At 39.2% G+C, this 25,495-nt stretch overlaps 1 protein-coding gene across 2 annotated transcripts in view; it reads left to right on the top strand.

The window, feature by feature from the left end:
* The first annotated feature begins 504 nt into the window (after positions 1-504).
* Positions 505-25,495, top strand: part of UNC79 (unc-79 homolog, NALCN channel complex subunit) — a 180,364-nt gene continuing 155,373 nt past the window's right edge. The window contains exons 1-8 of one of the 2 annotated variants that reach the window (XM_025206315.1): positions 505-526; positions 7,224-7,344; positions 13,931-14,235; positions 16,483-16,653; positions 19,742-19,834; positions 21,512-21,567; positions 22,176-22,305; positions 23,413-23,477. In XM_025206315.1, coding sequence (XP_025062100.1) covers positions 505-526; positions 7,224-7,344; positions 13,931-14,235; positions 16,483-16,653; positions 19,742-19,834; positions 21,512-21,567; positions 22,176-22,305; positions 23,413-23,477 — 963 coding nt within the window. Of the gene's footprint in view, positions 527-7,223; positions 7,345-13,930; positions 14,236-16,482; positions 16,654-19,741; positions 19,835-21,511; positions 21,568-22,175; positions 22,306-23,412; positions 23,478-25,495 lie in introns of those variants that run through there. The other variant, XM_006025493.2, reaches the window with a different exon arrangement.

Raw genomic sequence — 25,495 nt, 5'->3', positions numbered from 1 at the left:
AAAAAAGACAATGTCTGATGTAAACCATCCTTCAGCTGTAAAGAGCATCTTCTGTCCCAGGCGTTATAATCTTCCATCTTTTCCAGTCTTTTCCCCAAGACCCAGTTCGGTGCTGAGGAAAGCTTTTCCTTTAAGAGGTTGTTCCTTCATAGTGGAATACCTCCTCCTCTCTGGCAGAGCTCATTTTGCAATTCATTAGGGCCCTATTTTCAATCCTCCTTTTCTCTTCTTCCTCTTTTTCCCTATTGCCAGCAGCAGGAGCAAGATCTGTGAGGGCATAAATCCTCTTGCTGTTAGCCCTAAGGTATCTTCCAAGCTCCTGCAGCATTATTTCATGCTAGAATTACAGTTGCAAGAATGGTAGAGGCAGAGGGGTGGGAGGGAGGCAGCTGATGCTGATTACTTCATTGCAACCAGGGAAAATTACTCATCACTGGCTGAGGGAGAGAGAAGAACCAAAAAGCCACTGATCCTGAGGCAAAACATTTCTACCTGGACAACATCATGTCCACCAAGGCAGAGCAATGTAAGTAGAAGGCCCCCTGGAGTAGATCCCTGCCTTTTCTCTGAGAAACAATAAAGCAGCAGCAACTGCTGTTATGGAGAGAGTCTTGATTGCTCTGTGCGTGCGTGTGCGGCGCGCGCGCGTGTGTGTGTGTGTGTGTGGCTGAGGGCTGGCAAGGAAACACCGCACTGTCCGTGGTACTGGAGGTGCAGATGGGAAGAGGCTGGCTGTCTCACTCAGATCTGTTAGGCTCCGTATTATAATTTATCAGCTATGGGAGGGTGAATATTTGTCAGGTTGCACAGTGCAATTCATTAGCTCTTGTCGAGTGACTGTCAGACAAGGCACTGCAGACTAACACAACTAACTACAAGCAACCCATAATTATGATTGTGCTGTACACTGCATGGTATTTGCATTACAATCAAAGGCTTTTATGCCTTCGTCTAAGAAAAGAAGGAATCTCAGTCCTGTGGTGTCGTTCTTCTTAGGGCCTAGTATTAATTTTGATCTGGCTCTGCTGCTTGATTCTGTAAATTGCAGCAGAAGGTTAATGCTTCCTAGCCTTGATTAAATATGCTTGGACATCATTTTAAGTATCTTCTCTCTTCCTAATGAATTAATGCAGTTGGTGATTTTTCAGTACAAAGATCTGTAATGACTCTAGCCTCTTTCTCCATAATCTGTCCTCTGTATTGGTTGCTTTTAATATTCATTTTACCTGTTTCTTTTTGTGCTATTAATGAGGTAATATTTGCATGCTCTGTTAAAGTGAAAGCAACATGGTTATGAAAATTCTGTGTCGGAGATGGGAGGAAGAGGAAATGAGGGATTGCTTTGACTCATGATTTTAGTAATAAGAGACAAAACCTATCACTTCTAAATCATTGACCCTGGTCAGGAGTGACCCCAGGTCAATTGACAGCTAGCTGCTTGGTAGTGTATATAGTATTAATTCAGCTTCATTCCTGGGGCCTGAACAAAAAGTCACCCTACTTCTTTGTACAAGGGTCTCAAAGATTGACCTAAAAGGGGGTGATTTACTTCTCATGTCCTTAGAGGTGGGCCCCACACTGGGACAAAATGATGGAGCAGGGCAGCTGTGCTTTTGCTGTTGCACATGCCATACAGCTATGGTGAATAAAGGAAGGGCTTTATTCTCTTGCCTTGTCTACAATGTAATTTGCGCACACTGTAATTTTTCAGAACACTCCCTGCTGTTGCTAACCCCAGTGCAGTTCTGTTAATTTATAGTGCAGGAGGGCTGCTAGCAACCACTGATTTTTTTAACTACCATGCTGATTACATCTGCTCTGAGTAAGGTTAGATGGCATGGTGGTTGGAATACCAGTTGTTGGTCTGTGCTAGCACTCCCACCATTCTCACTTTGCATAACAACTGTTATATTGGCAAGTGCAATGGTGGGAAATTTTACGAAAAAATCCAGAGCAGGCATAGCTTTTTACCAGCACTAACTCCACATACCGTTTTTCCCTGATATGCTTTCTTAGCAATATCTGGACCTACTCAGAGAAACAGGGACTAAATTACTGCTGGCTATGTTGGAATCATTTCCTCTGTCATTCTGTATACTGATATTTCTTTCCTTCTTTGGTTCAAGTCTATTATTTTAAGATCATTGAGAAAATCCCTTGTGTTCTTACAAGCCTTTACCTGATTAGACTGAAGGACTATATTTGGCTTACTTTTTGAAGTTAACTTCTTAATTACAGAGGCTGCTGCTGTTAAGTTTTATGTTGATGCCCTACATACAGTCTTTATGGAGGGTGCATTTTTAGAAATAAAAACATAAAGAATAAATTATATCCTCCTTCTCTGAATCATGCAATGTTTTGTTCTCTCCCATCTTGTTTCACGTATCTTCACGTTCTCTCTCATATTACTCTGAACCTGCTTACCCTTATTCATGCCACCCTGTATACAAGGTCTGCTCACCTCACACTGATATATGGAAGAATTCCTTCCATTGTGCATACCCTCTTCCATAACATTGTTTTTGACATTTTTTCTCTCAGGCATTTGTATTCTTCAACCCTTAATGTCCTCAGTCTCCTATATTTTGTGTTGCTTCTATCACTTCTTTCCTGGCTGCTATTCACCATTTCTTCTCCTTCTGTTGTCCTCGACACTTCATTTTGGCACTGCCCTCAAGCTATTTCTCTTTCAGGATTTATGCCTTTACAACCTTGGGTTATTCATTAGTTTTAATGGGTTATTTCATTAGTTTTAAATGTTATTATTGGTTCCAGCCCTGAATCTATCTTTCTCCTCACAGATTAGGGAGTCAATAAATGGACAGCTTTTGTGCCATTTCTTCCCCTCTGAACTTAAACTTTCTAGTTTGTTTATCAAGGCTCCTTCCCTGCCTACTCCCTACAACATAATTATGTGTTTTCATTTGCTTTTTGCATAACTCCAAGACTCTCTAACCTGCAAGGTTTGACAATAATGATGTTCTCTAACAAGAATAATACTGATCTATGGTCCATTCCCAGGCTGCCCCCAAAACCTCAGCTGATGCTGCTTCTACTACTGTTTTGCTTAACTAACAGGGAAGAACCAGAGTATTTCAGGTAGGAGTCAGAAGCCATGATGAATCTATATTTGACAATGGGACAACTGAAAAAAATAAAAGTGAAAGATTATACTGACTTGTTCAGAAAAACAAAAGCATCCAGTTCTGAACACTGGTGCTCTGGAATTCCTCACAAATACACCCAATAAACTGTTTGTCTTTTGCAGCTCTGAATAAATCAGGTCAATTGAGCAAAAGGTCCATGGTGGCAGCCTGCAGAGAGTCACACAAGGTCACCTGTCATGTTTTCCTCCTTCAGCTTTACATAGGACTTATACTGAGCTCCTCGTGAAAAGCATTAACAGTGATGTTCTTTATTAAACATAACAGCACAACAGTGGTGCTCAGCTGCTTTACTGAATTCAATGACAGCATACAATTAGAAGGCCACCAGTTCTTTTCTTTTCCCTCCAATAATAAAATTTGGCATCAGTTTGTGGTAAGTAGTGTCCAGGGAACATTCCTGTACTAATTCATATTCCTGACCACGAATTCAGAAGAATCAAGCATCTCTAGAGAAGCTAACCCAGATTTTACAGATGGCTGCAAAGAGAGTTTGGAGTCAGAATTGTATAAATGTCTAAAGTATCAGCTGAGTGTCTACAGTTCTCATTGAAGACAAAAGGATTTATCTACAAATTCTGAACACTAGGTCACATATATTCAATGCCTGCATTTGGATTTGGGAGCCCATCTTTGGCAAATTTTTACTTTAGTACTTTTGTTCAAAAAAGCGATTGGTAATCCTGGATATTATAATAGTATGTATAATGGTGGCATGGCCAGACAGTAAAAGCAACAATGGAGTGACTCATTTTACAGACAAAATTATTATCTTGGTGTTGTGAATTGTTTGTCTGCCCTTTTAACTTGTTTCATTTGGGTACTAATGCTTAATGGAAATAAATAATCTTCCTTCTTTACACAAAACAGCAGTCTTCACATGCTTTGCCCCCTTTTGAAAGAAAATTGTTGTGGAGAGCAGAGCAGCTCTTTAAAATACAGCTTGACCTGAATCTCCTTATATCTCTGGCATTTTGCTATTTCTGTTCTACTTATGGACATCTGATTGTGTCATATGGCAACTGTAAATCCATCCGTGAGTTGTTCTTTGGCTGGGACCTCTAATTTGTTTTCTTTTTTTTTTTATGGACCTGTGGGGTTTCATATTCTTTGCCCTAGCAAGAGGAACTTGGATTAAAACCAGCATTAATGAAATGTAAAGTCTTGTTCTCCCTTCAAATTGAATCATAGCTAATCTAAATGAATATCTCTGTAGCCCTCATATATATGGCATATGAGCACCTTTATAAAGGATCTATATGTTCTGCATTGTGTAGTTTAGCTGTCTAATAAGATTTTTGGAAACTGGGATCTATAAAACTGTAAAATGCCTTCTGTTGCAATGAAACTATATTGATAGATAGTAGTGATATACATTATATGGAGGAAGACAATAAGATGGTGTGTTAGGAATGTTTTATCAGTTTGCATTTGGAGTGCTTATTTAGGAGTGGTAAGCCCAGAATCAGAGAGAGTTAGCCATGTTAGCAGAATCACCAGACTCTTCACCATCTGGAGATCTTCTAATCAAACATCACAAGTTTTGTGGCAAAATGAAAGAAAACTTTCCTTGCTTCTAGACAATCAATAAATAATATTTAAAATACTCTTTATGCTCCAGCCAATATTAATTTGGAACATAATTTCTAGTATTAAATACTATTAAATACTTTAGCTTCCTGCTTTCTGTTTCCTTTGTTACAACACATCTGTATATTCTTGGGCTGAGTTCACTGTATTGATGGCTGAAGGTAAAATATCACTAATGAATCAGGAGGCCTTACACTCTCAGCTCAAACGCACAAATGCAGACCCTAGGATATAATCTAAGAATCTGGCATATCACCATTTCTCTCATAGAAAGTACCTATGAAACTGACTGCAGCTGATCCACACAGAGGATAACCATGTACTACTGCTAGCAGTTCTCCATTAGCTCAGGTGGTAGAGCCTTTATCCATTAAAAACTAAATTAAAACGACATTAAGTTTGTAAACTGGCACTAAAATGTGACTGAATCTCAGAATTTAAGGTTGCCTGTGTGTAACCTTTTGTGTATGCATTATGGCACAGACTTTAATTACATGATTACATGCTTTTTTCCACAAGACCCTAGACCTAGTGAAGGAGGGGGGGTGCTTTTATATATCCGTAGGACCTCTGCTTTGTTTGTTGCAGATGTTGCAAGGTATGAAGTGAATGAGGCAGGAGTATTCAGGAGAAAGGTTGGTCATATGACTAAGATAGTTGAATGCCAACATGCAGATCTGGACTATCCTGTGGCTTCTACTATAAGGTTCCTATGTGAGACTGGGCAAGTTACATAAGCTGAACCTTTCACACTTGGTCTATAGCTGAATATTTCTTGTGTTAGATGCTTGACTTATGATTGGATTTGAGGGTCTGATGAACTGAAGTGCTGAGGACTAACAGCTGCATCTGAAGTTACTGGGAGCTGCGCTTTGAACATATAAAGCATTCTTGCCAAGAGCTTGGTAAAAATCCATCTCTGTGCATCTAAGATTAAGCATCCAAAAGAAGATGTACATGTTCTTGCTCTTAATTTCTGTGCTTCAGGAGATACCAGGATAGATTTGTACTTTATAGACTAACCAAAGTATATATATATGTAGCACAGGATTTCACATGCTGAAGTTCACCTCATCTGTGATATATGTATATGTATATGTTTATGTGTTTACACACTCTCTCTCTCTTTCTCTCTCTCTCTGGTTAGTCTGGAAGGTACAGATCTACCCTGCCTTCTACTTGACTTCAAACTAACACTGCTTAGGAGATAGCACCAGTGGTAGTACACTCGATGGGCAGTGTTAAGGTATCTCTCCAGAGATCCAGAAGTGTAAATTCTAGCCTTGCTCTGGGCTCATACTGAAGATTGGCTCTTGTTGACCCACTTGTCAATAGGTACCTGGTAATTCAGGCTGGGGAGTCAAAGACCCTTGGATAGTTGCATTTTTTAATGTGTTTTTGACTATAGAAACTAGTATGCCTAAACTAGGTTAGCCCGCAGGACCCTTCTTGTGAATGGACCTTTGTGGAGTACTCATATGCTACGGTGAGGAGAGGCATAGAAAAGCCAATGATGAAATTACTGATCTTCTTTTCATAATGGGTTTGAATCATGTGGCACCATTAATGCGCAAGGCCACACACTGATCTGTTAGGATAAGACAAAAGATTTAACTGCTGCTCATTCAGGGGGCACTATGCATCTGGCAAACTGTGATGTGGGAGTCATGTGGAAGTAGCAGCACATCATCACATCGTGAAAGATTGTGCCACTATGCATACAGGCAAAGGGGTTAAATTAAGGGTTCAATATTAACTCTTACTTAAATGCTCGATTTGTAACTCTCACTTAAATGCTTGACTTTAACATTATTGTAACATGACACAATTCCCAGCCTGTTCTATTGTCATCATGTCCTAATGGTAAACAATCACAGATGGAGTTACTTTCTTTTGATACTGAACAAGGAACTTAATTAGAATAAGGAAAAACATGATTACTTGTGAAGTTACAAAATGCTTTTGCTCTGAACCTTTCCTGATCCCCTTATAAGGCTTCCTGGTATGGAAGTAAAGAAACCTACACATCCACTCACACCACTGCTTAAGTGCATGGCCTAGAGCAAATTACTTAGCTGTGTTTGCCGTAGGTTATAAGTCTGTAAATTGACTGTAGTCATACTTGTCCACCTCATGTGGGTGATGTGTGACCTAATGAATCATTACTTACAAATAAACCTAAAAATCTTTGAAGACTCTGGAGAATTGCAACATATTTTTTTGACTAGTTAACACAAAGTAGATCTAAAACAGGTTAGAAAAGTATTCACTGCATTTCCTGTTTTCCTTTTTTCCCTTCTGATATTGGAGTATAGCCAAAATGTAAAGACTGTAGAGACTTGCCTGTTAGTTATAGCTTGGTTGCTGGATTTTAACAACCCAATAATGGTAGAAAACTGCTCTGATTTCCTGATAACCTGAATTAAGCTAATTTGAAGTTTCTGTGTTTTTGTTATTTACTTCATCTAGTTGCTTCCAAGATCCGCTACCTACAGGAATATCATAACCGTGTTCTTCACAACATTTATCCTGTACCCTCAGGAACTGACATTGCAAATACTCTGAAATACTTTTCTCAGACCTTATTAAGGTAAGTTTTAACTTATGTTCTCAAAGAAAAAAAGAATTATTAGGGATACTTACTGATTTCTTCTTGGTTAATGGATCTAATGGATCAATGTTCAACCAGAATGAGTCAGAGCTCAATTTGATAGAAAACTATGGTGTAAACAAATATCTTCAGTGGCTGTTGCCCAATTTGCCCAGTTGAGCTGCTTACTGAGTGGCTGATTCTAAAACAAAACTTGGTTGATTATATATTTGCTTGGCCCTCCTCTAGGTTTAGCTAAGTGTACACATGTGCAAAACCCAGGAGTAGAGGAGGTTATTATGGATAGCATTTCGCAAGTTCATGACTGTGACCTCCCTGATCGTTCTAATGCTTTAGGGACCTAGAGCAGGGGTGGCCAACCTGAGCCTGAGAAGGAGCCAGAATTTAGCAGTGTACATTGCCAAAGAGCCACAGTAATATGTAATGATGTGACGTAATGGCTATGGAAGCTGGTCACCGTGTGCTTGTGGAAAGATTCAAGGAGATGCATATTAACTTCTGAAGAGTCTCATGTGGCTCCAGAGCCACCGGTTGGCCACCCCTGACGTAGAGGGATGACCCAGAGCAGCAGAATGAGGGTTTTAGGTGCCCCATAATCCATAGGGCTTTCAAGTCTGGATTTTGGTTCAGCCCATTATAGGGATGAGGATAAAGTCTGGATCTGGATCTGAATGAAGCCAACAGATCAGGGTTGTTCTAAGCAGGGGGTTTGATTTGGTCCCACTCTCTAGTTGTAATATATATACATTAATAAATTCAATGTGTAAATTAGAGAAAAGGTTTAGGTGGACAATGCTACCTTCCAACATACTATGCAGAATCTTATGAGGCATGGGATTACAAGAGGAACGTGTTTTGTATTCCAGTTTTCCCACAATTTAACTTACTGGATTCATTGGCCTAAATTTTCAGTGGCCTTAAGGTGGCTTCTTATATTGCAGGTGTAGTTTTTGTTCCTGTGTCTTATCTGACAAAATATGTCAAGCCCAGAAACTTGTATTTGTGAGTTAAAGCTAAATTTGTTTGTATAACAACAGCACTTAATTTACACCTGCAAAAATATGCACCTTAAAAATTGCCCACAGTTTCAGTGGCTGATTTGAAAATGTGGCCATTTATATTATTTTGGAGAGGGGAAATATCAACAGAAAAGATATTTTTGGTTGGTTTTAACAAGCAAGCAATTAAATCTGAATGCTTAGTTCACTTAGTACATTCAGAGGCCAGGACATTCAACAACAGTCTAGTGTTTATTTCTACCTTAAGAGGGAAATACATATGTAGGTGTGCTTCTTATCAGCAGAGTCCTTGCTGGCTGCAACCTTTCAGGAGCTCTGTTTACACTTCAGGTTCCTCTTTTGCAAGAACAGATTCATTTACTCAGCATGGAATTTATTTAACTCACTGAGCATTTTAGAGTGATAACAAACATGTATATGCTTACAGGGTCCTTTTAAGACCGATGAATGGAATGAAGCTCAATCATTAACTGAACATTCAACTCCAGAGTAAAAACAAAAGATATTTAAAGGGCATTGAGACTAGGTAGGAAATGTGGAAGTAATTCCACATCAGCCAATTTTTGTTTGTTCAAACAACAAGCAAAATACATATTCAAGAACTTTATCCAGGGCTTTGTGCAACCAAACAGCCTTTAGCTAAGATTCATGTCTTCCCAAGCTGTGTAGCCTTACACGTTGTTTTTGAGTCTAAGCATATGTTCCCCATTTTGACTTTAAATACTGACTTGCCCAATACTGTTGCTCAGGACAATTCTTGTGTGTACTGACAGCCATGGAATTGGAATTTACAGCCAAGAAAAGGCACAAACATTTTCCTTCTGTGTTGCCTGACCCGGGTCTCAGAATTCGGTCAGAAGGCAATATTGATAGGAAATTCCTCACGCTTGATGAACACGCAGGTTTCTAGGGTGAATGAAACTGCTTCAGCTTAATAGGTTATAAAAGCAGGACTCAGAAGTATACACAGTTACTCCACCAGGTAACAATTGCACGTAGCCTCTTAATATTCCATGCTAGAGACTGGACTAAACCAAAACCCCAAAACTAAACACCCTGACTTGTATAGGAGTTAAGCTGGCAGCTAATACATCAATCTAGATGTAATTTTCACAAGTAGCTTCTTCCTTTAAAATGGGCCAATCAGAATCTTGAACATTTTCAAAGTTAGGTCACATCAGAAATCCAAACCTGGATGCAGGTTCAGATTTCATAAATAGCCGGTGTCCTTACAGCAGGCTAATCCAGAGCTCCTTGACATTTGAGGTGTTTGAAAAAAGGATGATTTTGAGGCCTGTAGTATGAGCCCACCATAACTGCATAAACAGGTTCAGACTGAAAGAGGAGAAAGGTAAAAAACCTTACCTACATTTAGGGTGGCAGGCAGAAAGAAGGGAGCTCTTAGCTTGTGTAGTCAGGTCCCATTTTGGGATTACAAGTAGGCTGACCCCAAATGAACAACACTTCAAGAGCCTGGTTTGCTCAGGATCTTGTTCAAAATTTTCTTTATACATCTTTCATCCCCAGAGCTGGATTAACACTTTGGCAAATTAGGCATATGCCTAGGGCCCTATGTGAAGAAGGGGCACAGTTGTGCTTATTTTACATATTATAATTATTTAGTGAAAAAAGTGGGGACCCACGAGTTTGTTTGCCTAGGGCCCACTAAAGGGTTAATCCAGCCCTGTTCATCCTAATCCTTCTTTCCACCTCTTCCATTAGGACGCTGACATGCAGTCTAGCTGTCAATGGTATAAAGCCATTGAGTTATGAACAGGAAGAGAATACAAGGAAACTGGGCTGCTAAGGGAATACTAATTGGGAATGGGAAAACCTGCCTGGCCACCAGGGACTTTAGATCAGGTCCTCGAACTGCCAGTTTTGATAAGATTACCATTTTTTGGCAAAATGGTTTGGAACACTTTCCAGATCTCTGAGTGGGTATTCTTAGTCGGTATTCTCTTGGCAGCTCATGAATGGCAAAGATAAACATTTGATTGGGTAATGCATTTTCATTGTTGCTTTGTAGGGGACAGTTACACAATCAAATGAACCCTAATTTAGGACACTAGGCCTCTGCAGATGTAGCTTTTTCAGTCCATTGTACCCTTTTTAGCAATACAGTTTCTCTTTTGTGCTATAAGCCAACTGAGTTTGTTCTTCTGAGTGGATAAGACCTACTGTTTTGGGTCATGTTTGTATCTGGCACATCCACTGGCTTTAGTTTAGTTACACCAGTGATGAACTTGGTCCATCAAGTTGCACAGAGCTGGAATATGTCATGAGCTCAAGGGTGGGGGGCTGCAGAAGTGGTTATGGTTGAAAAAAATGAGGAATTTACTTTTTATGAATAAACATCACATAAAATCACCATACACAATGCATAAGACATTGATTCATTTAGCTCTTCCTTAATTTTGTCTTTGAGCAGAAGCATTTCTTTACATTACAGCATGAATTTAAGTTTCATGCATTGCTCATTTCCAGCCTTTTTTCCCTCACTTGAAGATTAACCTAGAATTTAATAAACATCTAATAGAACACCTGCTTCTTTGTTGTTTTCTTGGAGAAAACTCCCCTTACATATTTCTTAATTATAGACAAAATGCTTTACTTACATAATAGTTATTAACACACAAGATCTTTTAACTGTCTTTCTGTGAGTGGAGAGAGACAATTTCTCTTGCATTATTTCTACAGAAACCACTTCCAGAAGGTAGTAATTTGGAGAATAGTTTTGCATAACGGGTGCTCAAACTTTGACCAGCTACATGGCAATCTATGTCTATACTTTGCACTGCAGTATACCGTAGAGATATCTAAGCCAAATCCAAATGAGCTCATTTGGGTACAGGAAGCAAGTGAAATGTGCATAACTCTGAACAGTATAATTTTCCCTGCTTCTCAGTTTGCGTGGGCCCTTGTGCTACCATGGCTAGATGTCTTCTGGTACCTGGTACTAGGTACTTGGTTAGAGCTAGCTTGTGTATCTCTTTGCCACACACTACTTTGTATATGTACCCTGAGAGATGCCTTGGTAGCTCATTTGCATACAGTGGAGCAAATTCAGTATGGAGGTGTGGCTTGCCGACATTCAAGGTCCTAGCATGCACTGCTCCATTTTGAGTAGGGAAGGAACCAAGTACAAAGGTCATATCTCAACTTGGAACCCACATTTTCTAAGTTCAGGTGTAGTATTGGATCTCGAGTTTTGACCGGTACCATCAAAGAGCTTGGGGTCAGGCAGTGATCCGGTCCCCAGAGAAGAGAGGGGTTGGAAGTGGGATTTTATTATTTATTTATTCATTTTTTAGATATATATCCCACCTCTCCGATAAGCTTAGAGCAGGTTTAGTGAGGTCTCCTCTCTGTTCGGTAGGAGACCACCTTAAATAAGATGCAGAATTGTGTGCTGGGGCCTGCAGTGTCCATGGGCCATACCTCCGCATTATGGAAGAGGGAAGGCTTTAGCTGCATGATGACCATTACAGTCTTGCACACTCCAAAACAAGGATTTGTTAATAGTATAATATCCTTCATGGAAATATTGCCCTTGGGGAGTGATGCATTGAGAAGTGAAGCATCTGGAGTGATGGCTAGTTGGTAGACCCAGTAGGTAGATAAGACTGGAATATAATTTAATACCTTCACACCTCTAATCAGAAGTAGCAAAATTTAGCATATGAAAGTCAAGCAAACAAAAAAAAATTGAAAAATCTCAGGAATCAGCACTCTGATCATTCATTTTTAAAATAACATAGATTGTAGAAGACTTACTTATATGATTTCAATTACACTGTCATGACAGTCTTATTATTACTTTTCTTACACTGGACATTGGGTAACAGAAACCAAAAGAATTTGACAGACCTATAAGGCACAATAAAAAAAGAAAAATAATCATTAACTTTTTTGTAGGATAGATTATATCTATATCTATATATCTGCTTACTTTAAGTGTCAGACAGGCCTGACTGAAGCCACCTCTGCACAGACCTGTAACTGAAACAAATTCATTATCTGTGGCAAATAAAAAAGGCCCTATCTTACAAACACATAAGCACAGGTATAATTTTTTTTGTGTGAGCCATTGCAATGACATCTAAAGGAGTAAAGGCACATGTGTGCTTCAATGTTTGTAAGGCTGGGTGCATGGGATTTCCAAGAGTGCTCACCATTCACCTGACTCTGCTCTATTGAAGGCAATGGAGTTTAACATTACACCACTATTTTACAAGTTTTAACACTGACTTCAATGAGGGTAAAATTAGGTCAAATAGTGAGAACCCTTGGAAATCTCTCCCCTACAGGTACAGTACACATAAAACCAGTTGGTATGTGGTTAAATATATTAAAAAGTGTATTATACTTTTATAAGAACATGAAAAGGTTACCAGCTAACCACACAATACATATCTATTGTCTGCATATCCAAAATACAGCTTTGTTGCTTAACCAGCAATGTATTCTATTAAAAAAAAAAAAATTATTATTTTTAAAAATTAGAATAACCAGTTTACAACAATTATAAAAAATATAGCAAGCTTGTTGATTTTTCCCCTCTATTTTGATTCCCCCTAAATCTTTTTTATTTTTTAAATGATCTCTCCTTTAGTTTGTAGTGAGTTTTGTTGAATAATACCGTAAGTAGCCACAGGAATGTATGATGACACGCTGTTGGATGTGCAGTTCTCTAACTGATCTTGCTTGCTTAGCCCTTAGATTTTGAAGGTGAATTCTTACCAAAAGAATGTTTGTATTCGTAAAAGAAAATGGTGCCTCCCCACACATGGGCAAAATTAAAAACACACATAAACAACCATTATCATTAGCTCACAAACATATGCTAAAGACCATCTACTATATATTATTTTATAGCTTTTCCAAATGTAGTTTAGTTAACATTTTAGAAATATTATATTATTTCTAAATCCATGTGCCTGTTTAAACTTCATTATCTCAAATGATACTGACGGAATGTCATGAAACAGTATCATATAATACATACAGACATTATTTTGATGCAATAAACATGTGATTTTTAAGACTATCTTAACAAACACACATGTTTATTCTTTGCTAAAACATGTTTCTGCAAGTGCCACACCTATTTTTTACAAGTTCTCAGTCACTTGGTTCAAAAGATCTTCCTGAAAAATATTTCCCAAAATCTTGTCCAAACAAAATCTCAAACTATTTTGATACAGCTATTTTTTTCATAGCAAGCACCTGAATTCCCAAATTTTGCCTAATTGTGAAACATGGGTAGGGCACTGAAACATGCATTTTTATATTTTTGCTCCTTATGAACCAGATAACACATGAGATGCAATGGAAATTTCCATAAATGGCAATTTTTAATTTTACTCTCTTGAAGCATGGAAGTGAATGGTTGCTAGATTTGCCAACACACTGGTATTGGTAGAGATTGCATCTTATGTGGAGTGTATCTGGTGTTTTATTATTTGTTTTATAGTGTCATTTCAATGTAATGTGCTGTTCTTTGTGTCTTTGTTGTCTCTTTTTTTTCTTTGTCCCCCCAACAGCATTTTGTCCCGCACAGGGAAGAAGGAGAATCAAGATGCCTCCAATTTGACAGTGCCCATGACCATGTGTCTTTTTCCTGTGCCATTCCCACTCACCCCATCTCTAAGACCACAGGTCAGTTCCATCAACCCTACTGTTACTCGCTCCCTCCTTTACAGCGTCCTGCGAGATGCTCCTTCTGAACGTGGCCAGCAAAGTCGTGATGCTCAGTTATCAGACTACCCATCATTGGACTATCAAGGACTTTACGTGACACTGGTGACTCTACTGGATCTAGTTCCCTTGCTACAACATGGTCAGCATGGTAAGCAGGTTTTTGAATCCTTATCGTACATTTAAATATATTGTTTTGCATTGCTGAGTGGGTAGGTAAATAAGGTAATAGAATTGGGCTTAAAATAGCCTGGATTAAGAACCTGAATCTGCTGAGATGTGTAGATTCAGGTTTTTGTTTTGATTCCCTTAAAAGGGTAAGGAATGTATATATAATGTAGATCTGGTTATTTGTAAAATATGGATTTTGAAACTTATTACTGTTCAAGGATGTGTGTGTTAGGATGGACTGTAAGTAAAGTAATAGAGATGGGCCTAACTTGTTATAGAATTTGAATTGGTTGCGGGGTGGCGGGAGTGTTAGATCAAGGATTTTAGCTTGATTCCCTTCAAAGGCCTATTTGAAAAAGTGCATCTGGCTTTCTGCTTGAAGTGTCAAGCCTGCTAATATTCATAGATGTTCAGATCCAGGGTTATGGTGCAGGCCCATCTCTGAATCAAATGTTGTGTAGGTTTGCTTCTAAATTTTAATGGTATTTCAACAGTATTACAGAGTTGTTTGAAAAGTCCCTGGAACGTTTATAAGGATTTTTTGTATAGTGCTTTGAATCAATTCATCACAAAAGTTCTGTGATTGAGTGACATGTTGCTATTAATTGCTGTAGTTAGTCAGTTCCTCCCAGTGTGGAGTTTTGTAATCTGTGGTTATACTTGCTAAAAAGCAGAAGCCCTGTTTTTCCTGTCTTCTTATATCCACCATGATATCAGTGAGTATTAATTTTCCACTGAGACAGAGAATACTCATCCCCAGGCTTCTAAGTCCTCGAAAAAATGCAAATGTAATTTTTCAAGAAAGATTTTCCTTTTGAATTTAGAATTATTTTTGTATGGAGTCTCATGTTTCGATTCCAACACAGTTGTAGAAAGAAATGGTATGATGTATATAAATACAATAAATTAAATTTTGCAATAAAACTTGTGATTTATTCCTTTCTCCAGCTGCTCTAAAGGCGTGTACAGTACCAGAATATTTTAGAGTCCTTTTGGGAAAAAAAAACCCAGTGCTGTAATACTTGTAGCTAGGCAATTGTGTACATTGATCCTGTCACATTTTATAAGCTGGGCCATGTTGGATTTAGGGCCTGGCTGTGTAAGATGCTGAGCATCTACTGCCAGGGAGAGTAATGCCGTATGCTGCAGGATATGACCTTTGCATAGAGGTCATGTAAGGAGCACTGCAGTGGAATACACTGATAACTGTTAGACATGACATAGCATTTTTCATCTGTAGACTTCAAATGCTTTACAAAGGTGGGTATAATTATCCCCATTTCACAGATGGGGAACAGGCTGTCTAAGTGACTTGCTGAATGTCATAGGGTGAGTCAGTAACAAATCAGCAGTGAATACCCATGTGTTGCAGCAGCTGCTGTTTAGGATACACAGGAGTCTTCAGACTGGATCAAACCTCAGGTCCATCGAGTCTAGTCTTCTCTCTCTAACAGTTGTCAGCACCAAGTGTTTCAGAAATGTGCAACAACCAACCAGAGGTGGTTGTGGGATAATATGTCCCCTCCATAAGTCTTCTTCTGATCTCTAGTACTTAGATATTGGCTTGCACCTGGGTGTACAAGGTCACATTTTCCTTTCAACAATTTTGTTTTATTTAACTATAACAATTCTGCATACTCTGAATACCCCAGTACATATCCAATCCTTTTTAATTCTTGGCAATTCTTGGCCTCAGTGACTTCATGTGGAAAATAGGTTCCGTGGTTTAATCCCACTTTGTGTGAAAAATACAGTTGCACTTTTCTCTCTGAGCCAGGGTAAGACCAGCATCTCAGCCATTGAAAGACTTTATATTTAGATATGAGGTTCTGATTTCCTCTGGCTTTAAAGATCCTTTTTATAAAAACAGTTCAAAGCACTGACCGCATTCTAACTCTGATAATTACATTCTCCCTCCCGAAATACGCACCTCCATCCAGACTGATGTGCTGGTTTTACTGGGTATACTGTTCATCTTCCATTTAAGCTGTTGCTGTCTGATGTTAAAACAGCTGCAACTTTCCACCTTGGAAGAGATGTCCTTAAAATGAGGGTGAAGTTGTTCCTGTGTGTTTTCCATCTATTATGTTGCAAAGGCAGTTTGGCATAACTTAAATGTAAGCTATTATGATAGTTTTATAAACAGTTCATAAAGTTCATGAGAAGTATGTCCTTGTGTTTTTATTCTAATATACTGATGCTCAGTTTATTTCCTTTTATTTGACAGATCTTGGACAGTCAATTTTTTACACAACCACATGTTTACTTCCTTTCCTAAATGATGATATTTTGAGTACTTTGCCCTATACAATGATTTCGACTTTAGCCACCTTTCCTCCATTTCTGCACAAGGATATTATAGAATATCTCAGCACATCCTTTCTGCCTATGGCTATATGTAAGTGGAACTCGTTCATATTATGTTATATTTCAGAAAGAAGATTAGATTATCATAATAATATTGGATCATAATTATCCATATTTGATTTGCCATGGAAATGTAATGGGTGTTAATCTACTTGCTGCACATGCAAAAATAATTCAATGTGACTATTTTTGTCAGGGGAAATATAGTGAATTTTTCTTGACTTTACTTATGCTGTGCTATTGCTTTACTTTTGCATTTAAAGGGTGAAATTAAACATCTTAAAGCAATATACTACATACACAATGACAGAACTCCAATTGGGAAGAGTGGGAGTCCAGAAAATTAAACAAATGTACAATATGTTGTTTAAAATTGTAGATTCGATGGCAGTATGTTTAACGTTTGCATTGTGACTAAATTTTGCCTTGGAATGCCCATGAATGACTTCTGTCAGTATTACAGTATTGACAGAACTTGGATCTATCTATCTATCTATCTATCTTGTACTAAATAATCCTGCATGCCAGTGAAATCTGTTCTAACTGTAATCACCAGGAATGAATCTGACAGATGGCTGTTTATCCTTTAAAGTATTTTATTGTATAAAGCCCAGCTACTTACAGGCAGGGCTAAGGACCATCCAAAGGACCAGCTATATCTCCAGCATTCATTTATATACCCGATAAATGCTTGATGACTTTTCAATAATTTTTGTGAATTTTCTATGTATTTTTTTCATGTTTCATAGATTTGGGGATCAATGACTATAGTAACAATAATTTACACCAGAAACAGAAAGAGATCCCATCTCTTTTCTGCACAATGGACTTTTATTTAATGATACAAACTACATATGCATTTGATTCTATACTATGGGGTATATGGAAACAAGTATGGTCTAGATTCTCAGGAGGTCTGTCCTCTGCTATTCCAGGCTGTGTTAGATCTTTGTGGTGGTATTTTAAGCAAGTCTGTATTTTTCAGTTTCCATAGCTGTAAAATGAGTACAGTAATATTCCCATTGTTGTGTATTATGAAGCTTAAATCAATAATGTTTTCTAAGATTTTTTTGGCTTCTTGGATGGAAGGTCCCATAGAAGTACAAGTATTTTTTATTTTATTTATGAATATATAATATTTTCATTGTGGAGAAAAGAACATTTTTCACTATGCCCTTTAGTGCCCAATCTTGTCATCTATTAAAAATGCATCTAATGTAGCTCCTTTTATAGACTACTCTTCAAATGCTACATTTTCTCAATTATCTGAAACAGTTCTGCAAACAATGCATTTGGTTAAATTCTCCATTTAACTAAATGGGTGCAATCAGCTATTGACCTCAGTTGAAATTACACCTGTGAAACTAACAGCAATATTTGGCCCATTGTCTTTTTTTCAAATAACTTTGGTTAAATTGCTGTATAAACTGTCTATGTCTCTTTCTATTTTGTTCCTAATATTGCATGCTACTTTCTCTGTGTAGACTGTATTCTAAATGCTAGCCTGTATTCAGAACTGCTGCTGCTGTGTGTACTTTGCAATCTAAGTTCCCACAAATAGATTGGGCTACAATAATTTGGGGATTGGTTTGAGCAGTGCCTAATTAGGAAACTGACTTGGCAGATACTAGTTCCAGCGGAACAGTAATTAAATTGGAGGTAATACTCTTGTGGCATGTATACTCAGGGGATTTAATTATATTTATTATGTGAGTTCTCCAGTCTGTGGGCCTGCACCTCTATAGTAGAGCTGTGAACTATTTCACAGTCTCTCTGCTATTGACCTTCACTGGCTTAAGTACCTCCTAACACCAAAAAAAGACTTTCACAACAGACCTTTCCCAGAATACTGATAACCACTTTCTCAGCAGTGGTTAGATCAGTGGTTCTCAACCTCTTTGGTCTCGAGGCACCCCTCACTGGACTTGAGAACCCCTCCATAACTTTTATGAGTTGAGTGGCACTCAACTTCAAAAACTAATTAATATATTACACTGCTTATGGCCTTGCTGGGAAGTGGGGGCAGGGGCTCTTTCAGTCAGGGACAAGCCTGAGTCGGTGTTTATCTGCTTATCTTATCTGCTTATCTCCTCACATCTTCCCTTGAAGTTATGATTTTCCTCTGGCTGTTCCAGCATACCACCCTTCAAAGGATCTGGCATCACCCTGGTTGAGAATCACTGGTGTAGACAAACCAGAGCAGCTTGAACTTTTGCCTGGTCCAGTTAGGCTTTGCCTATTAGGATTAAATTCCTAGTTTCCAGTGTTTTAAAATACAGTTGAGATCAGTGTCCTGGCACAGTTCTACATACTAGTGAGGAATGGGAGTTTTGGTCTGAAATCAGTGTTTAAATTCATGATGCTAGTACCTGAGAGAGCAATCTAATATAGACCAATAACCAACATACTTCATCAATTCCATCCAGGCCTCCACAGCAGCCTTCCCATTTCCCATCCTCTTTATAACCATACTCCAGGTGTTTGAAGACTTTGATCAAATCCAGTTCCTTGTTTTGAGACTATATAATCTCACTTCTTTTCACCTTTCTCTGTGTGTCATATTTCCTAGACATCTAGTCATATTTGTTGTTGTCTGCTGGACTCTTCAAGTTTGTCTGCTCTTTTTTGAAGTGTGGTGTCTCAAATTGAACACAGTACTTCAGGTGAGGCTTCACCAGTGCTGAACAGAGCAGAAGAATTACTTCCCTTGGCTTGCAAGTCACAGTCCTGTGAATACAACCTGCTGTGTTATTGGCCTTTTTTGTACTAAGAATATTGCAAAATATTGACTCAAATGTTGACTTATATTCAGCTTATGGTCCAGTGGAATCTCCAAATCCTTTTCTGCAGTACTGCAGCCTAGGCAGTTATTCCCCAGTTTGTTCCTGTGCATTTGATTATCTCATCCGAAGTGCAGAACAAGTGCAAAAGCCTAATTAATTAGTTTTTGACCATTATTTCAGGTTATCAAGGTCATTCTGAATCCTAATTCTTCATTTTAAAAAACATACATGTATCCCAATGAATTTTGTTTGCACTAGTCAGAAGCTAAATCATGTGAAGTTACTGTCTTATTTTCCTTAATAGACACTAAGAAATGTTTTTTGCTTTCTTTGAAGTGGGATCCTCAAAGAGAGAAGGAGTACCTGCTCATGTCAATCTATCTGCATCTTCAATGCTAATGATTGCTATGCAGTACACAACAAACCCTGGTACGGATAATTGTGGCCCATTATTTGTAACTCTCTCTCTCTCAAAGTATGAGTCATAAAATATTATGTCAAACCCAGCCACCTGAAAGTACAGACGATGGGATATAAGCTTAAAAAGGGATTAAAAATAGTTCTTTTGGATAAAACTGGCAGTTCTTAGCCTAGTGCTCATGAATAGTCATTATGCAGATAAAGGATAGAGACACAAAAGCAGGACTGGAGCACAACGTAGCTGTTAAACTAGTCCTGCTTATCAGGAAATGGCTGTTAAGCTAGGAATGGATTTACAATATCAGTATTTAGTAACAGTTAGTACACACTGGTTGCAACTACACATGCAATTAGAATGGAGATATAAACTCCAGTGAAATTCGTGCTGGAGTTTATTGCTCCTGGGCACAGCGTTTGTATGTGCACTTGAGACCGCAGCACACTGAGCTGGGGCAGAGCAGCCCCAGCTGGCATGGGGCCCTGGGGCCCAGCCTGCTAGCCCAGGGCTGCTCTGCCCCAGCAAAATGTGCTGCAGAGGGGCTGGCTAGTGCTTCAGTGGGGAGGTAGCCAGCAGGCAGCCCTCACACAGTAGCACCCTCATGCCCCAGTCAGCCGTGTCACTGTCTACATGTGCATTTCACTGCACATAACTACTCCACTGTAGGCTAGTACTTGTCCTAGACAGTACTAGCCTACAGTGGAGTTAATTAGTTTACTGTGGCTGAATAGTGTCACACATGTAGATGGTGATGCTTTACTCCAAAGCTAATTAGTCTACTCCACAGTAAAGTGCATGTATAGATACGTCCACTAATGTCATAATCAAATATAAGATGGACATTGTTTTATTGTCTCCTATACTGATGCCTGTACTATTGAAGTCACACTGACGCCATTTTTTACAGACCCAGAAACTAGCTATGCTCAATTTAATTGTATTTAAGTATCCAACAGCAAACTCCATTTTTTCTTACATTGGAGCAACTCCAGTGAAGTCAGTAAGGTCACATGACTATCAAGTGAAGACATTTGACCCAGGGTTGTTGACTGTCTTCATATACACACCTATTTCCCATTCTGTTTATGTCCTTAGTTGTTTAGATTCTGAAAAACACCCATCCAGCATGAGCAAAGGGAAAGTAATGAATGTTGCGTAAAAGTAGGCGACTACTTAAAACCCCTCCACCAGAAATCACATATGAATTGGAATCTTGTGTGAAATATTTTGCTGTTGATTCCCATTTTCCTGCTCTAATCACAGTACAGTTATTGGAGAGGTGAACTTGGCCCTGAATATTTACATAATGCTGTGTAAACTGATAGATAGTCCCAAATTCAGACATAGGCAAATGGAAATCCTCCATCTCTGTGCAAAGTGTGAGACCCAATATTTGTTTTACTAGTAATTCTGAACATTTACCTATATTCTTCAGCAAACAGCTGGTATTCTTATCTTGTTGTTAGATAATCTTATAGATAATCTTATCTGATTGTTGTTTCTCCTTTCTGATTCCAGAGTAATGATCTATTAGCACATAAATCGCTTTTTAAAAACCAATTAAATATAATGTAAAATATTGAATTTACAGGGAAAGTAAAACCCAATTAGCTCAGTGCAACACAAGCCATTTCTTTGCCTCGAGCTTCCATTTCAGTGTCATATCTGTCCTGTCTTTTCTCTCTCAGTGTATCACTGCCAGTTACTGGAATGCCTCATGAAACATAAGCAAGAAGTATGGAAAGTAAGTTCGTGATCAAATGTGCTTTGCAGGAACAGTTTTGTTTATACAGTAATGAAAAGTAGGTGGTTTGAAAATGGGAGTTACTGTAAGCCAGGATGCCAGAAGGAGAGATGCTGATAGTCAATTCTGGTGCTCAAGTCTGAATTTATTGATACAGATTCATCCTTAGAGATTGGGGCATGGTTCCTGAATTCTGTCTGAATGTGGCCCAAGTTAGCAGAAATGTCACAAGGACCAGTGATTTTATCAGTTTATATTGGACTGAGCTTTAATGAGGACAGTTTTTGTGTGTTCTTGGGTTGAACCGAATCTGGATGTAGTGTTGGTTCAAATGCCATCTTTTCACTCCCTATCTAGACAGAAGGCTTAATTTTTATGTTGTATATATTATATGAGGGGTGGTGGTACCCTGGGTCCCAGCTGGGATCAAAGCTCTAAAGTGCTTTATATACACACCAGTAAAGTTTCCTATATAATCTACCCTTGTGAGTTGACAGCTAATGATAGACAGATAATACAATTTGGGCATTTTAATATATGTATGTACATTTTCAACATGTATACTGTTATGAAATAACTCTAATCAGATTGCACATGTCTTTCCTTAGGATTTGCTGTATGTTATAGCCTATGGCCCTTCCCAAGTAAAACCTCCAGCTGTACAAATGCTATTCCACTACTGGCCCAACTTAAAACCACCTGGGGCAATAAGTGAGTACAGAGGACTGCAGTACACAGGTAAGTACATAACTGTATAAATCCAAACTCATAAAACAAACCCAATTCCTCTATGTTTTCTTCAGAGGTTATGCTTTCTAAGATTCTTAACATTGTTGAGGCTCTCCTCTGGCCACTCTCACTTCTTTTATAAAGTGTGCTGCCCAAAACTAGACATAGGATTTCAACTGAGGCTTCACTAGCACTGATCAGAACAAACAGATCATGTCCCCTGTCTTACACATGGATACTCCTGTTAGTGTGTGCCAGAAAGAGATTTGTCTTCTTTGCAACAAGATTACAATGTTGATGTTGGGGCATTTGAAATTGGAACTTGTGGCTGGCTCCAAACCGTCCCACTTGACCTCATCTCTGGCATTAGCATATTGCCCCTCCCTTTACATAGTCCCGTCCATTTTATTTGTGTCAGGTTATTATTGATTTTGCATAATTCTGGCGTGCATACTGCTAGTCTATGTGTATAATAGCCCATGGTGTTGATTGCTAGTCTATGTATATAATAGCCTATGAGTTTAGTTCACTACATTATTATATTTTAAATTATGCAGCTCACTTAGGCTAATCTCAGGAAACAAATGTGATTTACCATGTGTTTTACAGACAGAAGTCTCATCCTTTTCTGCAGTTCTCTTCTGGGGTGGGAATCAAGTGAAGGGGTGAACAGTCTTGGGATGAGTGTGTCTTACTCCTTCCATATATATATATCTTCAGGGATCTTGATTTTCTCTGATTTAAAAAAAATCCCCAATTTTCAGTTAAAAAAGTAACCCCAAATCCACATTTTTCCATGATTTAAATGAAACACCACTAATATATATATATAGGCATGTCATTTAAATCATGGAAAAATGTGGATTTGGGGTTACTTTTTTAACTGAAAATTGGGGATTTTTTAAAATCAGAGAAAACCAGTATCCCTGCATCATCATATAGTGTTGATCATGCTGCTGATGCTTCTTAGGGAAAAGGTTGTGTCTTCCTTTTTGCTTGTACAGCACTTAGTATAGTAGGGCCCCAATTCTGGTTGGAGCCTTTAGGCACTAACTTAAATAATAGATGTGAACATCATTTGTTTGTTTGTTAATCAATTGTGTTTTGGTCTTGCAGCATGGAATCCCATCCACTGCCAGCACATTGAATGCCATAATGCTATTAACAAACCAGCCGTAAAGGTACTGTCATTTCCACAAGGCCCTAGTGGCAAGAAGTGGCCAGTGGTGTCCCACAGGGGTCCGTGCTTGGTCCAGTGCTTTTCAATATCAATGATTAGCAATGATTTGGATGTGGGGGTGAAGAGCTCACTGGCTAGGTTCGCAGATGACACCTAGTTATGGGGGAGCATGGTCACACTTGACAACAGGCTGCAGATACAGGCAAACCTAGACAGGCTGGCAAGTTGGGCAGATCAGAACCAGATGAAGTTCAACATTGAGAAGTGTAAAGTGCTCCATCTGGGGATGAACAAACCCCAACATACTTACAGGCTCAGTGGCACCAAACTGACTAGTGTCATGACTGAAAGGGACCTAGTGGTAATAATAGACCATAGTATGAACATGAGCTGTCAGTGCGATGCTGTTGCCAGCAGGGCAAACAATACTCTGGCATGCATCAACCGATGCATCTCAAACAAAACCAAGGAAGTGATTCTTTCGCTTTACTCAGCACCGGTGAGACCACAGCTGGAGTACTGTGTCCAGTTCTGGGCACTGCATTTCAACAAGGGTGCAGAAAAGCTTGAGAGAGTCCAGAGAAGAGCCACCCATATGATCAGAAACTTGCAAGGCAAGCCATATAGGAAAAGCTGAGGGACTTGGGCCTCTTCAGCCTAAAAAAGAGAAGGCTCAGAAGGGACTTGGTAGCTGCTTACCACTACATCAGGGGAAAACATCAAGGGCTTGGCGAACAACTGTTCATCAGGGCACCCTTGGGAAAAACCAGGAGTATGGCCACAAACTCCTGGAAGACTGTTTTAGTCTTAACACTAGGAAAAACTTCTTCACAGTCAGGGTGTCCAGACTGTGGAGTAAACTCCCTCCAGAGGTGGTGCAATCATCTACCCTGGAAATCTTCAAGAGGAAACTGGATGGCCACCTTGCTGGGGTCACTTGACTCCAGTTCTCTTCCTGTCTAGTGCAGGGGGCTGGACCCAATGATCTTGCAAGGTCCCTTCTAGCCCCTTACAATCCATGAAGTCTTACGATCTATGAATCTAGCTTTGCCCACTTGAGGGCTTGTAAGCCAAGTGGTGGAAGCTAGGACCACATTTTGCCTCCTATCCCGTGTGAATGTTAGTAAGTAGTGCTTTTATATAACCAGTGCCTGAACTTGGTACAGGAGTTTCTGGCAATTACCCATCTCTTTGATAGTCTACCCTAACTCCTGTTAAATGATACAATCATAGAGAAGTAGGACTGGAAGGGACCTCCATATGTCGTCTAGTCCAACCCCCTGCCTGAAGCAGGATTATCCCTATCCAAACCATCCTATACAAATCCATTGTCTAACCTCTTAGCAAAACTACACAGTCAAGCCTGGCACAAGACATAACACCCTAACCTGCCACAGGTCAGGCACAACAGCCGATGTCCTGCTGCTGTAAATGTTGTTACTATAAGCTCAGGAGATCCCAAGAAGAGGGCCACACTCCCTGCTACAGAGGAAGGGAAAAACTAGCTTGTTTATGGTGTAAAATTCCTTCCTGACCCCAAATATGGCAATCAGTGTGACCGTGAGCAGAGGGGAAAGAACCTTGAGAGAGGAACCTCCAGTTTTAAGTCTCAGCAGGAGCAGTAGCGCACTCATGGCAAAATCCCCAGCCTCAGCTGCAGCCAACACCCAGTGTCTCCCAGGCTTAAAAAAAAATCTCTGACACGTTGCAACAGGGGCGAGAGTCAGGGAGGAAATCCCAGCCCCATGCAGCAGCCAGCAGTCATGGTTCTCCTGAATCTTAGGCTGATGCCCAATGTCTACTGAAGAACTATTCGACCCAACTGTTGTACAGATATTAAAACAATTAAATTAATAAAAAAGACAGTTAATAGATCTTCCTTCTTGGCAAAGTATTCTAGCAGCCTCTAATGGAAAAAGATGTTCACACTGGACTTTGTAGCTCCTAACAATATTCCCCGTCCAGCATACCATGCTCCTACTCAAAACCTTGCTAATCATCCCCAATTATCACTGTCCA

This window comes from Alligator sinensis, unplaced genomic scaffold (assembly GCF_000455745.1).
Source record: "Alligator sinensis unplaced genomic scaffold, ASM45574v1 scaffold47_2, whole genome shotgun sequence".
Lineage (NCBI taxonomy): Eukaryota > Metazoa > Chordata > Crocodylia > Alligatoridae > Alligator > Alligator sinensis.
This window is presented reverse-complemented; position numbering and strand designations above follow the sequence as displayed.